Source organism: Astyanax mexicanus, chromosome 1, assembly GCF_023375975.1.
Source record: "Astyanax mexicanus isolate ESR-SI-001 chromosome 1, AstMex3_surface, whole genome shotgun sequence".
NCBI classification, from domain to species: Eukaryota; Metazoa; Chordata; class Actinopteri; order Characiformes; family Acestrorhamphidae; genus Astyanax; species Astyanax mexicanus.
In genome coordinates, this window is record NC_064408.1 from 119927069 (window position 1) to 119941502 (window position 14434).

General features: G+C 41.9%; 1 protein-coding gene across 2 annotated transcripts in view; it reads left to right on the plus strand.

The window, feature by feature from the left end:
• Window positions 1-14434, plus strand: part of LOC103042221 (protein argonaute-3) — an 81887-nt gene that overhangs the window by 57927 nt on the left and 9526 nt on the right. Inside the window, exons 10-16 of one of the 2 annotated variants that reach the window (XM_049467558.1) lie at window positions 945-1088; window positions 2504-2637; window positions 4477-4661; window positions 6097-6256; window positions 6359-6449; window positions 7585-7779; window positions 8846-8980. In XM_049467558.1, coding sequence (XP_049323515.1) covers window positions 945-1088; window positions 2504-2637; window positions 4477-4661; window positions 6097-6256; window positions 6359-6449; window positions 7585-7779; window positions 8846-8980 — 1044 coding nt within the window. The remainder of the gene's footprint in view (window positions 1-944; window positions 1089-2503; window positions 2638-4476; window positions 4662-6096; window positions 6257-6358; window positions 6450-7584; window positions 7780-8845; window positions 8981-14434) is intronic. The other variant, XM_049467559.1, reaches the window with a different exon arrangement.

Consider the following 14434-nt stretch of genomic DNA (forward strand, 5'->3'; position numbering starts at 1 on the left):
GGTCTTCCACCATTCATAGGTCTTGAACCATACATGGGTTCTCCGCTGTAGGCAAGACCTCCACTGTACATAGGTCCTCCAGCGTATATAAGAACTCCACTATTTATAGGTCTTCAACCGTACATGGGTCCTCCGCCGTACGCAAGACCTCCACTATAGGCAAGACCTTCACTGTACATTGGTGCTCCACCGTACATAAGACCTCCACCGTACGTAAGACCTCCATCATCCGTGGGTCCTCCTCTGTACAGAAGACCTTTACCATCCTCCTCCATAAATAAGACCTCCTCCGTACATGGGTCTTCCTCCCTACATTGGACCTCCACCGTATGTAAGACCTCCACCGTACATGGGTCCTCCACCATCCATAGGTCTTCAACCCTACATGGGTCCTCCGCCGTATGCAAGACCTCCACTGTGGGCAGTACCTCCACCATACATGGGTCTTCCACCGTACATAAGAACTCCACTATATGTAGGCCTTCAACCGTACCGACCTCCACCAAAGGCAAGACCTCCACTGTACATGGGTCTTCCTCCGTAAATGGGTCTTCCTCCGTACAGAAGACCTCCACTGTACGTTGGTGCGCCACCATACATAAGACCTCCACCGTACATAGGTCCTCCACCATACGTAAGACTTTCACCACACACAGGTCCTCCATTGTACTGTACATGTACCATATGACTATGGGTCTAAAAAATCTGGATCTGAATCACGAACGCAAATCTGTCTACTAAGAATCCTTTGGCAGCTTTTGTATTGAAATCAACAATTTTCATGTCCTTATTTTTGAATATCTTGAGTAAAACACTCATTTAGTGAATTAAATTCATTCAGTTTACTTCCTAGCCCAAACTGAGAATTCTGGAAGTCCATTTCACTCATTGTTTCTTTCTTTCTCTCTCTTTTCCTCTTTTTTTTTCTTTCCTCTCTTTCTCAGGTGCGAAGTGCTAACTACGAGGCCGACCCCTTCGTGCAGGAGTTCCAGTTCAGAGTGCGGGACGAGATGGCCCACGTGACTGGGCGAGTGTTGCCGGCACCCATGCTGCAGTACGGGGGCAGGGTGAGCTCAGAGCACTATCTGGTACCCTTCCTTTAAATCACGCACATCTCTCTCCGTCTGTACGTCCGTCTTACTGGCCTCTCTGCCGGAGGAACTAACCCTCTCTAACCTCTGAGCCGCTGTTTTTCGTTCTGTTTGTTAGTTTGTTTGTTTGTTGGTTTGTTTGTTTTTGGTTTTATTGAGTTTTTTTGTGTGTGTGGCACAATAACTTCCTTCCAAACCTACAGTATGATTTCTGTTTAATGTGTGTTTTCTTCTGTTTCTGAAATTTCAGCCCTGTAGAGCCACAGCACTGCTGTAAACAGAGTTTGATTGACTTTTAAGCTAATTAAAATGCCCCTAATGAGCTGAATCAGGTGTTTTTCCAGACAGAAAAACAGTAAACTTAGTGCTGTGGCTCTCCAGAGTAATGCAGGCATGTGGAGAAATTAGAACAAGCCCGAAAATGATTTATTTTTATTTAGTTTGGAAATATGGACATACAGTATCAGTGCTTGATCTTCTTTTAACAATGTATTGTGGTGCTTTGCTGTAAACCAGTTCATCTTAGAAGCGGTATGCATTTTTCACATAGTGCCATACTGCTAGATTCGCTGCAGAGCGCAGTGTAGAGTAGCAACGTTAAAAAAGCATACGATCACAGCTCGCTAGTTGTTGATATGAATATGAACAGTGTAAATGCCACCACTTGTGGTATATATCATCACACACTGGCTCTGCCAGGCTACATTACTATCGTCTTCTGCTGTTTATGAGAATTTTTTCCCACTCCTCCATGCAGGATTCTTTCAGCTGTGCGATTTTTGCAGGGTTTCTTGCTGCACAGCCAGTTTTAATTCAGCTCACAGTATGGGTTTTGCTTGGCCATTTAAGAACATTCCATAAAGGCTGGTTTGTCACTGATGTCGCCCCTTCTGAAAACAGAGGCTGTGTCCCAAACCGCACACCAACACAGTGTAGTGTACATTTCTTCAGTTGCCTGTTTTTAGCTATATTGGCTCCATTTCTCAGTATTGTTCAGATGAAGATCAAATGTCCATATGTTTAAATATGTTTAAGAAAACTGAAAGTATTTGATGGGCTGTCCTATTTTTTCACCAGACTGTTTATGTATATGTGTGTGTGTTTTACATTTGTATATATGGTGTATATATTGTATAGTCATAACATAACCCATACTTTAAATGTTAATTTTGCCTTTTTGCATTTTTTTGTCTATATGAAATGTATGTTTATCATTTTTTCAGTGGTTATGAATTATTCATATTCAGTAGATTTTGGTTCTGACTGTAACTGTATGACATTTTAAGATTTTCTACTGTTTCAGTAACATTTTTAAATGTTTGCAGTGTTTGTTTGATGTGTGTTTATGTATATCTGTGTGTGTGTTTCAAGTGTCCAAGTACAGCAGATCAACCCCGCACTTTTATTTGCAGAACCGCACCGTGGCTACTCCCAGTCACGGAGTGTGGGACATGAGGGGGAAGCAGTTCCACACGGGTGTGGAGATCAAAATGTGGGCTATCGCCTGCTTCGCCACTCAGAGACAGTGTCGCGAGGAGATACTCAAGTAAGGCTTTTTATTAGTTAAAGAAATCCAGTCTCTAGAATGGAAAGTATATGGCTACAAACATTATTTTTTACACTATAAGGCACATCGGATTATAAGACACACATTGCGACACTAGTAAGGAACAGGGCGGTTGCCATGGGGGCGGGGTAAACTAAGTAAACAAAACTGTAATTTAAAGTCAAAGGAGAGATGGATCTTAATCTACAGATTTCTCTATTTAAAACTGTTTATTTGGGTGAGTAAAGCGCTTTCATTTATTTACACTAAGCTTAGATTACAGAATTCCTCTGTAATGGGTGCTGGGTGCAGCAGCATTAGCATTAGCGGCTAACATCTAGCAATAATTAATTCCGCCTGATGGCCTTACGCTGAGGGACCCTGAGTGTTCTGGTAAGTCACACTTAGTTTACCTCCCATGGCAACAGCCCTGTTCCTTACTAGAATCACATAGTGTGCCTTATAATCTGATGTGTCTTATAGTGCGAAAAATACAGTATTTAGCCATTTTACACTGGACTTCTCCTTTAAGAGCACCTTATAGCATGAAAAATATGTTTTTGTTCACATGCAGTACCAGTCAAGAGTTTGAGGCATTTGATTCAGTCAGATGTGTACATGATATGTGTAACGGGCACTGTGAGCTCAGTGTGGATAAAGGAGGCTATACCAGCCTTTTAAGGAGCTGGCAGTTTATAATAGCGTGTTAGCAGGTCGTATCTACGAGCTGTCAGCCTCTGTAAACAGGGTATATTAAAGCCTGAGATGGCTGCTGGCTTGGTTCCGCTGCTCGCGTGGCTCAGCCCGGCGTGACGGTGGAGAACTCGCGGAGAACTCGGCGAGGCTGCCGTGCCGTGTTGCCCTGGCGAATGTCAGCGGTTTCTAAGCTGTTCCCGGTGAGAGTAAGGCTCTAAACGTCAGCGCCTGTTTTTAGCTCCTGTGACTGCGCTCACGTGCCAGCTCTGCCGACGCTGCCAGGAACGCGACAATCCTCCTCTGATCTCAGCTTTACTCCTTTACTGTACAGTACTGAGTACTTTAATTATAAATACGTCACTTAAACACAAAGCATTCTTTAGGATTTTGACGCAAAAGAGACATTTTCTGTTCTATAAACCACTTTTGGTTTTAGTTAAATTTAGTTAATATTGTTTAAAAAAAGGTATTTTTGCACAAACATCATTCAGATTTTCACCCAGTTTCAACGCAAGTAAACATATTTGACACAAATATTATACTTGGTCAAATTTTGTGACCATTTTTGACCTTTTTTTGTGACCAAAAATGACCATTTTTACCCTCTTACAAGAGTAATGTGTGTAATAGTCGGCAAGGTCACAATTCATCAGAACAATGACTTCACAATTGAATCAGAGAATCCTACAGGAAAATCTCAGGGCATCTGTCAATAAGCTGAAACTCACAGGAAGATGGGTCATGCAACAAGACAATGACCCTAAGCAGACAAGTGGTTCTACCAAAGAATGGTTCAAAAAGAATGAAGTGAATATTTTGGAATGGGGCCAAGTCAAAGTCCCGACCCTAATCCAATGGATATGTTGTGGAAGGGCCTGAAGTGAGCAGTTAATGTGAGGTAACCCACAAACATCCCAGAGTTGAGAATGTTCTGTAAGAAGGAATGAGCTAAAATTTATCAACAGAGGGATCACACCAGATTAAACAAGAAAAGATTGTTCTGTAACAGTTTTGGGGGTTAAAATGGTAAAATTGGTCCATTTTACAGCTCTGATCTGACTCTAGGCCATATAATGACTTGATACTGATTAAGGATTTTTATAAAACACATTTTAAATGCAAATCTCTGAATCTCTTTTTCAGGGGGTTCACAGATCAGCTGCGTAAGATCTCTAAGGATGCTGGGATGCCTATTCAGGGGCAGCCGTGTTTCTGTAAGTACGCACAGGGAGCGGACAGCGTGGAGCCCATGTTCAGACACCTGAAGAACACCTACGCGGGTCTGCAGCTCATCATCGTCATCCTGCCCGGAAAAACACCCGTATATGGTACGTTTACAAGCCTAACGTCTGCTTACGTTGTGCTTACAGTGCAGACCAAAAGTTTGGACACACCTTCTCATTCAGTGCCTTTGTAGATTCTCACTGAAGGCATCAAAACTATGAATAAGCACATGGAGTTTTATGTACTTAACAAAAAAAGGTGAAATAACTAAAAAAAAAAAAAAATCTTTAAAATAGCCCCCCCTTTGCTCTGATTACTGCTTTGCACACTCTTGGCATCATTCTCTCAATGAGCTTCAAGAGGTGGCCACCTGAAATGAAAAGTTTTCCAACAGTCTTGAAGGAAGGAGTTCCCAGAGGTGTTTATTAGCACTTGTTGCCCCTTTGCCTTCTTCACTCTGTGCTCCAGCTCACCCCAAACCATCTGGATTGGGTTCAGGTCCGGTGACTGTGGAGGCCAGCTAATTTTTTATTAAGTATAAAATCTACAATGTAAAGAGTCATGAAAATAAAGGAAACACATTGAATGAGAAGGTGTGTCCAAACTTTTGGCCTGTACTATAGATTTTGTATTATTTGAGTTAGTTTAAAGCAAAGTAGACCCAGACATCAATATTTTATCTGCCCCTCAGGAGGGGGACGGTATTATTGATTGATTGATCTGCATATTGTGATGTGTTTTCGTAACAAAGTACACATCATTAATGCCTATAGCACAGTTGAATCAGGGGGGGCGCTGCAGAGGCAGAAATAAATTAATTACCACAATAAAAGGTTAGGAGATGTTTATAAAGATTTTAAGCAGGACTGGTATGTTTTGTTACTGCAAATGAACACATTTCAGCTATTAACGAAAACATATGTTTAAGGTCAGTGGTCGGCAATAGGCAAAAACATCTGGCCCGTGAAGTTGTTGAACGATAATGTTAATTAAATTAAAAGAAATAAAAAGCTTCTCTGGTGAGCTTTTGTTTACCTTGCTCTCCTTTCTCTCTCTCTGTCGCGCTCGGCGTGACTTTAGTTTCCGCCCGTTCTCGTTTTTCTGCTTGTTCTTGGGCTCCCTATCTCCTTATAAGGGCGTTTTTTTCCCGACTTTATGCCAATTCACTAGTGGGGGCAGCAGTAGTGTATTGGGCCGCGACCTGACGACACGGGTTTGATCCCGCATGAGGAGCGGCGTGTTTATTTATTTATTTTTCCCTTTCTTCTTGGGTTTACCTGCTTAGAGATCAACTGTTCTGCAATTGGGTTCAACAACCCTCTGGGCTTGAGAGCTACTAGTCTGTAGCACTCCATCCCATTACACTTAATTTTACAAAAGAGAATGCCATGTAATGGCTTGGAAAATATCTGTCTTGCGCCAAAACTAATTGCCGACCCCTGGTTTAGAGTTTAGTGGCTTTAGTGAATCAAGATAAATATTGTGGTCTACTTAACGATCTCTCTCTTTTTTTCTTTTTTTTTTTTCTTTCTGGTGCAGCGGAGGTGAAGCGTGTTGGAGACACTCTTCTGGGCATGGCCACTCAGTGTGTTCAGGTGAAGAACGTGGTGAAAACGTCTCCACAGACGCTCTCCAACCTCTGCCTCAAAATCAACGTCAAACTTGGTGGCATCAACAACATCCTGGTACCCCATCAACGGTGAGTCCTTATCCAAAGTGTGTGTGTTTGATATACCAAATTAAATAGAGTAAAGAGTGTGTGACTCATTATTAATCATTTAACGTGTGTGTTCTCCTTCAGGCCGTCAGTGTTCCAGCAGCCGGTGATCTTCCTGGGGGCCGACGTTACGCACCCCCCTGCAGGAGATGGAAAGAAGCCCTCAATCGCTGCGGTCAGTTTGGCTCCCTCTTTCTCTTTTCGAATTTGTACAGTATTCTTCACACTATAAGGCACACTATATTATAAGGCACGTTATGCAACACTAGTAAGGAACAGGGGCGTTGCCATGTTTTTCATCTAATTCAGCAGATCTTGCTGCTGGATCGCGAAACCTGTAAAGATAAGCTAAGTAAACAAAACTGTAATTCTAAAAAAAAAAAAAAAACATTCAAGTGAAACGAGTGCTGGATGTTAATCTGCACAGATTATTCTCCTAAAAACTCTTTATTTGGGTGAGTAAAACGCTTATTTTTATTGACAGTGAGCTTAGATTTCCAGATTTCCACTAAGGCTGGGTGCAGCAGCATTAGTGGATAACCGCTAGTAGTCTGCTAATGCCACCCGACAGTGCTGCACCGAGTTTCATCCCACGTAACACTGTAAACATTAAGACTACAGGCCAATGTACTCACCTCTGAACGAAGAAGAATTAGCACTTAGCGTGGTTAGTGGCTAATGCTAAAAGTGCTCCAGCAGAGATAGCCATGGTTAGCAGCAGTCTACAGGACAGAAAAACTCATCTTTGAACATCGAAAGAGCTAGTGCTTAGGACAGTTAGTGGCTAATGCTAATGCTACTCCAACAGTGCTAGCTGGGGTTAGCAGCAGGCTACAGTCCAATAATACTCACCTCTGAACATTGAAAGAGCTAGAACTTAGCACAGTTAGTGGCTAATGCTAACGCTGCTCCAACAGTGCTAGTCAGGGTTAGCAGCAGGCTACAGGCGGATAATACTCCTCTCTGAATGGCGAAAGAGCTAGCGATTAGCGCAGTTAGCAGGCTAATGCTAATACTGCCCCAGTCTCGGTACTGAAAAAACTTCACTGAAACTATTTAATAACTCAGAAGAGTGACTTTACTGGTACTTAATACCTGACTGGTAGAATTCATACATAAGGAGCACCGGATTATAAGAGGCACTAATAAATTTTTGGGTAAATTAAAGGATTTTAAGTGCTCCTTATAGTGCGAAAAATACAGTAAATTTTTTTGTGTGTAGAAACAAAGAGATGGTCATAATGTTATGCTTGACCGCTGTTCATTTCTAAGTCTCTCTTTCTCTGTGCTTTTTCTTTGTGTCTCTGCAGGTGGTAGGCAGTATGGATGCCCACCCCAGTCGGTACTGTGCCACGGTGCGGGTGCAGAGACCCCGGCAGGAGGTGATTCAGGATTTGGCCTCCATGGTGCGGGAGCTCCTCATCCAGTTCTACAAATCCACCCGCTACAAACCCACCAGGATCATCTTCTACAGGGACGGGGTGTCCGAGGGCCAGTTCAGACAGGTTTGTAAAGGCTGTGTATTTTTCCCTTGTGTTGGGGAATTTCATGTGTTTGTTAAGAGAGCCTTTGAAATTGCTTTTGAGCGAAACAACTGAACAACAAACAACTAATTTCATTTTATATTACATTTATATTACATTTACTTTATACATTTTTTGTATTGCTTTTTCAAAACGGTCGTCAGTTATTTTGCTTATTGCTGTCTACCCAGTGGTGTTTAATGTTGTAACAGAGTCTGACTTCACAAGTATCATAGAAGGCATGTGCTAGTCTTTACCTTCCTAATGTTGGGGGCATTACTAGTAATGCCAGAGTCCTAAAGAGTGCATTGGGAAATTGGCCTTTAAAAATTGGGGAGAATATGGAATAAAATAATATTTTTTAGGTGTAAATGGGAGAAGCATCTAGACTAACTAATTCCAAAAGATACCTGGTAGAAAATAATCTGGAGAGGCTCTGAGTGGTCTAGCAATCTAAAGCCACTATGATCAGGAGATCTCTGGTTTGAATCCCGGTCATGCAGCTTGCCATCAGCTGCCGGGGCGTTTAGGGACACAATTGGCCTTGCTCTCTCTGGGTGGGTACAGTAGATGGTGCTCTTTCCCCTCATCACTCCTAGGGTGATGTCGATCAGCACAAGGCGTCTGTGAGCTGATGTATCAGAACCGAGAACATTAGAAATAAAATCTTATAAAAGAAAATAATTTGGAAAATTTCCAGTTCTTTGATTCGTCAAGGACACATGGTTATTCACCTTAAAATAGTGCATAGAATTGGACTAAACAAAGATCTGTCTTGAATCAGTAATTTACGGTAGTTCAAAGTTAATTTCTCTTTAAAAGTTTCATTATTATGCTGTTAGATAGTCATTTTATAAGTGGCTTAAAATTCAGTTGTTTTTTTTTTTGTCCAAATTGTAAGAGATTTAATTGGGTGCATACATTTGCAAACATTGTCCTATCATTAGCTGCTGCAAAGCTATTCTGCATATATTTTATTGTGTTTCTAGGTTAGTTATTTATATAAGTATTGTTTGTACTTAATTAAACCCCTGTTTTGCTGGTGCAGGTGCTGTATTACGAGCTGTTGGCTATCCGGGAGGCATGCATCAGCCTGGAGAAGGAGTATCAGCCCGGCATCACCTACATCGTGGTGCAGAAACGCCACCACACCCGCCTCTTCTGCGCCGACCGCAACGAGAGAGTAAGCTTTCCTATACACACGCACCCACCTACACACACACACACAACTACTTACCTCTCAGTTTTCCACAGCCTCTGGCCAACTGTTCCACCTGCAGGCCTTCCTCCTTTAAACGTTTAGCTGTAATATAACACACCTGCCTCTGATACTGAGGTGGCCAGGTAGGTTTAATTAGGTACAGGGGTTGGACAATGAAACTGAAACACCTGGATTTAGACCACAATAATTTATTGTGGTGACGGACAGTTCTGGTGGAAACAGGAGAGTTTCCACCAGGAGAGTTGAGGTGCACATTGAATTCTGCCGTGATTTGATCCGCCGTGGTTTTATGTTTTTGGATACAATCCAGGTTATCACCCAATCATCCCTTTCAGACAGCTTCCTCTTACAGCGTCCACAGTTAATCCTGTTGGATGTGGTTGGTTCTTCTTGGTGGTATGCTGACATTACCCTGGATACCGTGGCTCTTGATACATCACAAAGACTTGCTGTCTTGGTCACAGATGCGCCAGCAAGACGTGCACCAACAATTTGTCCTCTTTTGAACTCTGGTATGTCTCCCATAATGTTGTGTGTATTGCAATATTTTGAGTAAAACTGTGCTCTTACTCTGCTAATTGAACCTTCACACTCTGCTCTTACTGGTGCAATGTGCAATTAATGAAGATTGACCACCAGGCTGCTCCAATTTAGCCATGAAACCTCCCACACTAAAATGACAGGTGTTTCTGTTTCATTGTCCAACCCCTGTGTATAAGGTGGGGAGTCTCCATCTGTTGCATTTACTACTGCTCTCATCCATTCAGACTCTTTCAGCTTCAAATAAAAGCCCCGTTTGAGGTCACTGGAAATATTGGGGCTTTTCTAATCTACAGTGATGTATGTTGCTGTAAATACAAAGGTGTCGTCTGTATAAATTAAGAACATGCCGTGGACGTTCAGTGGGTTGTCTCTCTGATGTGTGTGAGTAAGTGTGAAATAGAAAACCCGGAGTGGGAGTGGAAGTGGACTGATTACAGAACAATTTGAGTGGGAAGGGGAAATGGAAAACCCAAAGTGGGAGTGGGGCAGTTACAGATCACTTTGTGCAGGAAGCGTAAATTGCTGCCCCTCCACTCCAGGCCACTCTCCTCCACTCTCTGAGAGAGGTCATTATTTCTGATAGATTTATGTAGCACATAGAATGTGAACAGATTATTGGAGTGCGGCTAACGACTCAGGCAGAACTGGCTTTTACAGCCTAACTGAAATGAGTGTGAAAGTGCCAGAGGGTAACATAGACACGAGCGCACTCTGAAACACTGGCATCCAATGAAGTTTTAAGTAATAAAAATATTCAGTAGACATTGGAATTGAAATATAAATTGTTTAAATTCTATTCATATTTTTTTTTAGATCAATAAATTTGATCTAGATCAATTTCAATAAACAGAAATTTTTTTTCTGGTCTATTTTCAAACATAAGTCGCACCGGATTATAAGGTGCATTTTAAGTGACACTAGTAAGGAACAGGGGTGTTGCCATGTTTTCCTTCTAATTAAGCTAAGCTAAGTTAAAAAAAATGTTAGGTTTCCTCCTGAAAACTGTTTATTTGGGTGAGTAAAGCGTATTCGTTTATTTACAAGAAAGCTTAGATTTCCAGATTTCCGCTATAGCTGGGTGCAGCAATGTTATCATTAGCAGCTAATGGCTAGTGCTAGCCGCCTGAAAGTGCTACAATGAAGAACCCTAAATGTTCCGGTAAGCCAGAGCGATATTAACCTCTTAACACGAAAAATATGATATTTAATATCTAGCTGTGTTTATGAATAGTTATAGGTTTAATATAGACACCCAATATACCATTTTAAAGCTTAGAATCTCTGCTTTTCAGTTGTCTAGCCTATTTACCTGTATCTCCTTTCAGAAAATAAACATTTAGGGCGAAATATGCCTTGGTTATAAAAATATTAAATCATAATTTTCATATTTCCGTTTATCGTAAGTCCATATTTGATCGAATGCGGACATGTTATACACCATTCGAACCGTCCGGCTCTCCGGATTCCGAAACTGTGCTCCGTTTTACTGTAGGATGTACGGTCCCTGAATTAGAGCTGAAAGAGCGCGTTGCAGCGCGTGTTCAGAGTTGAAAAATGCTCATGTTTTCTCCTGTACTTACCTAAAGTCACTCCCCCCACCCCACCCCCCCAACACCCACCAGCGCGTCCCCCACTCTCTTACCTTCAAAACGAGTCCAGAGTCAAGAAAATCCATCAATCCAGTCTCCTATAATCCACAGTTATATCCCCCCCCCCCCCCCCGCGCTAGGAATAATGTGAGACAGAATCTAAACTTTAATTCCTAATTAAAAGCATTTTATTCGACGCTACGCCAAATCTGGCCCACAGCCAGACAGGGCGGAGCCTACTGGACATGACTGTATGCAAATGAGGTCTGACAGCCAATCAGGTGGCGAGCTCGGCCAGCTGAAAGGCAAAGAGAGGAAGATGCTTGGCCACAGACCCTGAGTCTAATAGACTTTCCACTCTGCAGAACAACCGCTCTTAAAGAGACAGTGCGGATTTCTGTTTGTATATGAGTAGACCACACAAAAACCCAGAGTTTACTGCAAAATGAGTTATAAAAGTGGTAGTTTTTATTCTCATAAAGTTTCCAGTCCTTTGGAGAAAGAAAAGACCATTACTGGTTCAAATCACTATAATTCCTAAACAGTAATAGGTAGCAGTTTAAAATTTTATATGATGATTGTAAACACATTATAGCAAAATATAGAGCTGTCAAAACCCTTGTTCCATATAAATAGTTCATTTAAATCTGAAAAGCGCCTAAAATTTTCCCTGGTTTTTACCATATTTTGGCCATTACATGTTCAATTGAATAATTAAAATGCCTTAAATGAATTGTGTAAAGGCTTCTAAGTAATATTAATTCATAGAATTGACTCTAAGTAATTTAATATTGGAGTGATAAGCCTTTAAATGTGAGTATGTAATTTCAGGCGGAAAATGGTAAAAATAGGCTTGGAGCTTGTGGTTCATCCCAGTCCGATAAACTAGCCCCTGAGCGGCAAAATGCTAATGCTGCTCCAGCAGTGCTAGCTGGGGTTGCAGCAGGTTACAGGCTGATAATACTCACCTCTGAACCGCGAAATGCTAACGCTGCTCCAGCAGTGCTAGCCAGGGTTAGAAGCAGGCTACAGGCCAATAATACTCTCCTCTGAAAAGTGAAAGAGCTAGCGCTTACCGAGGTTAGTGACTAATGCTTATACTGCTCCAGCAAGGCAAGCCGGGGTTAGTAGCAGGCTACAGTCCAATATACTCACCTCTGAATGGCGAAAGAGCTAGCGCTTAGCACGAATAGTGGATAATGCTAATGCTGCTCCAGCAGTGCTAGCCAGAGTTAGCAGCAGGCTACAGTCCAATATACTCACCTTTGAACAGTAAAAGAGCTAGAACTTAGCACAGTTAGTGGCTAATGCTAATGCTGCTCCAGCAGTGCTAGCTGGGGTTAGCAGCAGACTACAGGCCGATAATACTCACCTCTAAACGACGAAAGAGCTAGTACTGAGCGCAGATTGTAAGTAATGCTAATGCTGCTCCAGCAGTGCTTGCCAGGGTCTCGGTGCTTGAGAACTAAACTAAAAAATCCTGTATAACTCTGTACTTCAGTGGAGTGGCTTTACTGCTCCTTAATACCTGACTGGTAGAATTCATACAAAAGTTGTACTGTCAATTTGTTGGTAAATTAAAGGATTTAAAGTGCACCTTATAGTGCGAAAAATACAGTACAGTACTGAAAGATTTTGTACCATTTTCGGTTATTGACTGGACCTGGCAGATGGCAAAAATAGGAAAATCAGATTCCTAATCAGAACAGATCACAGTAATGCCCACTTGCTTCGGTGGCTGGATCTGCAGTTTGAGAATGAAATGAATGGGAAGAAGTTGTTGGGGGCATCATGCATCCTCTTCCTCCTCGCTGAGCTCCTTCAGCCTCATGCTTAATTACGCTCGTTTACACAAGAGTGCGTTCTTTAGCCTAGCCTGTAATTATTCAGCCACGCTGCACTGAGAGATCGAGTGAAAGACACTTTTTAAGAGCCACTTAAGAAGCATTAGTGGTGGCAGCTTTTTCTTCCAGTGAGGACAACTGCAGAACACAGACTTACAACTTTGTTTTTATGGAGGAATTTCTCAGACACATTAGAGCACCAGCATCTTATACTAACATAAATGAAAGAGTGGATGAAGTTACACTTAGTAGAGCTCAAAAAATTGGAATATAAGTGAAAAGTAACTTTATTTCAGTAATTAAGTTGAAAATGTGGAACTCTTATATTATTTAGATGTATTACAAACATCTGTGTCTCACAAGTTAGAATATTATATAAGACCAATTGGTGTCAAATCCTGCTGGAAAATGAAATCCAATGCAAACCAAACCATCACTGATTGGTGGAAACTTCACACTAGACCTCGAGCAGTTTGGACTGTATGTCTCTCCACTCTTCCTCCAGACTCAGATCCCTTGATTTACAAATCAGATGTAAAATTTACTGATGATCAGTGATGGTTTGGAGAGTCATGTCTGTCATCTGCTGGTGTTGATCCACTGTGTTTTATTATCAAGTCTAAAGTCAGTGCAGTTTTGTTTTCCCACAAAATCTTACAGCACTTCATGCTTCCCTCTGCTGACAACTTTTGTGGACATGCAGATTTTGTTTTCCAGCAGGACTTGGCACACTGCCCACACTGCCAAAAGTACCAATTGGTCTTAGTTATATAATATTCTAATTTTCTGAGACACTGATTTTTGGCCTTCGTTGGCTGTAAGCCATATTTAGAGTATGGACTGTGGGAGGAAACCGGAGTCCCTGGAGGAAACTCACAAGAACACACAAACTGAACTTATGTTCAGTTCCTGTAGCATCAACATGATTTCATAGCTGCTATAAAATTGTTAACTGTTAATGCGCATGCGTGTTCCACGTGGGGGGGTCGTTCTGTGGGAGAGCGATGTAATGGCGGTTGTGTGAATACGGAGAAGTAAAGTTTGGAGTTCGTTTAAAACGCGTGTTGTCTTTGTTCACTAACATTGGTAGCAGAGGATGGCGGCACACAGCTACAAAGTGCCGCCTCCGTTTGATGAAAACAAGTCGGATTATGAAAGTTGGAAGAATGAAATCAAGATCTGGAAGCTAGTTACTGAGCTGGACCAGAGGAAACAGGCGCTAGCAGTAACCCTGTCTCTAACTGGAAAAGCGAGGACTATAGCACTGGAAATATCCGCGGAGGATTTGAACAAAGACAATGGATTAACAACGCTTTTGCAGAAATTGGACACGGTGTACTTGAAAGAGGAGAAAGACCGTCAGTACGATGCTTATACGGAGTTCGACAACATCAGAAGAGATAGCAACGTTACCATGATGGATTACATTGTTGAATTCG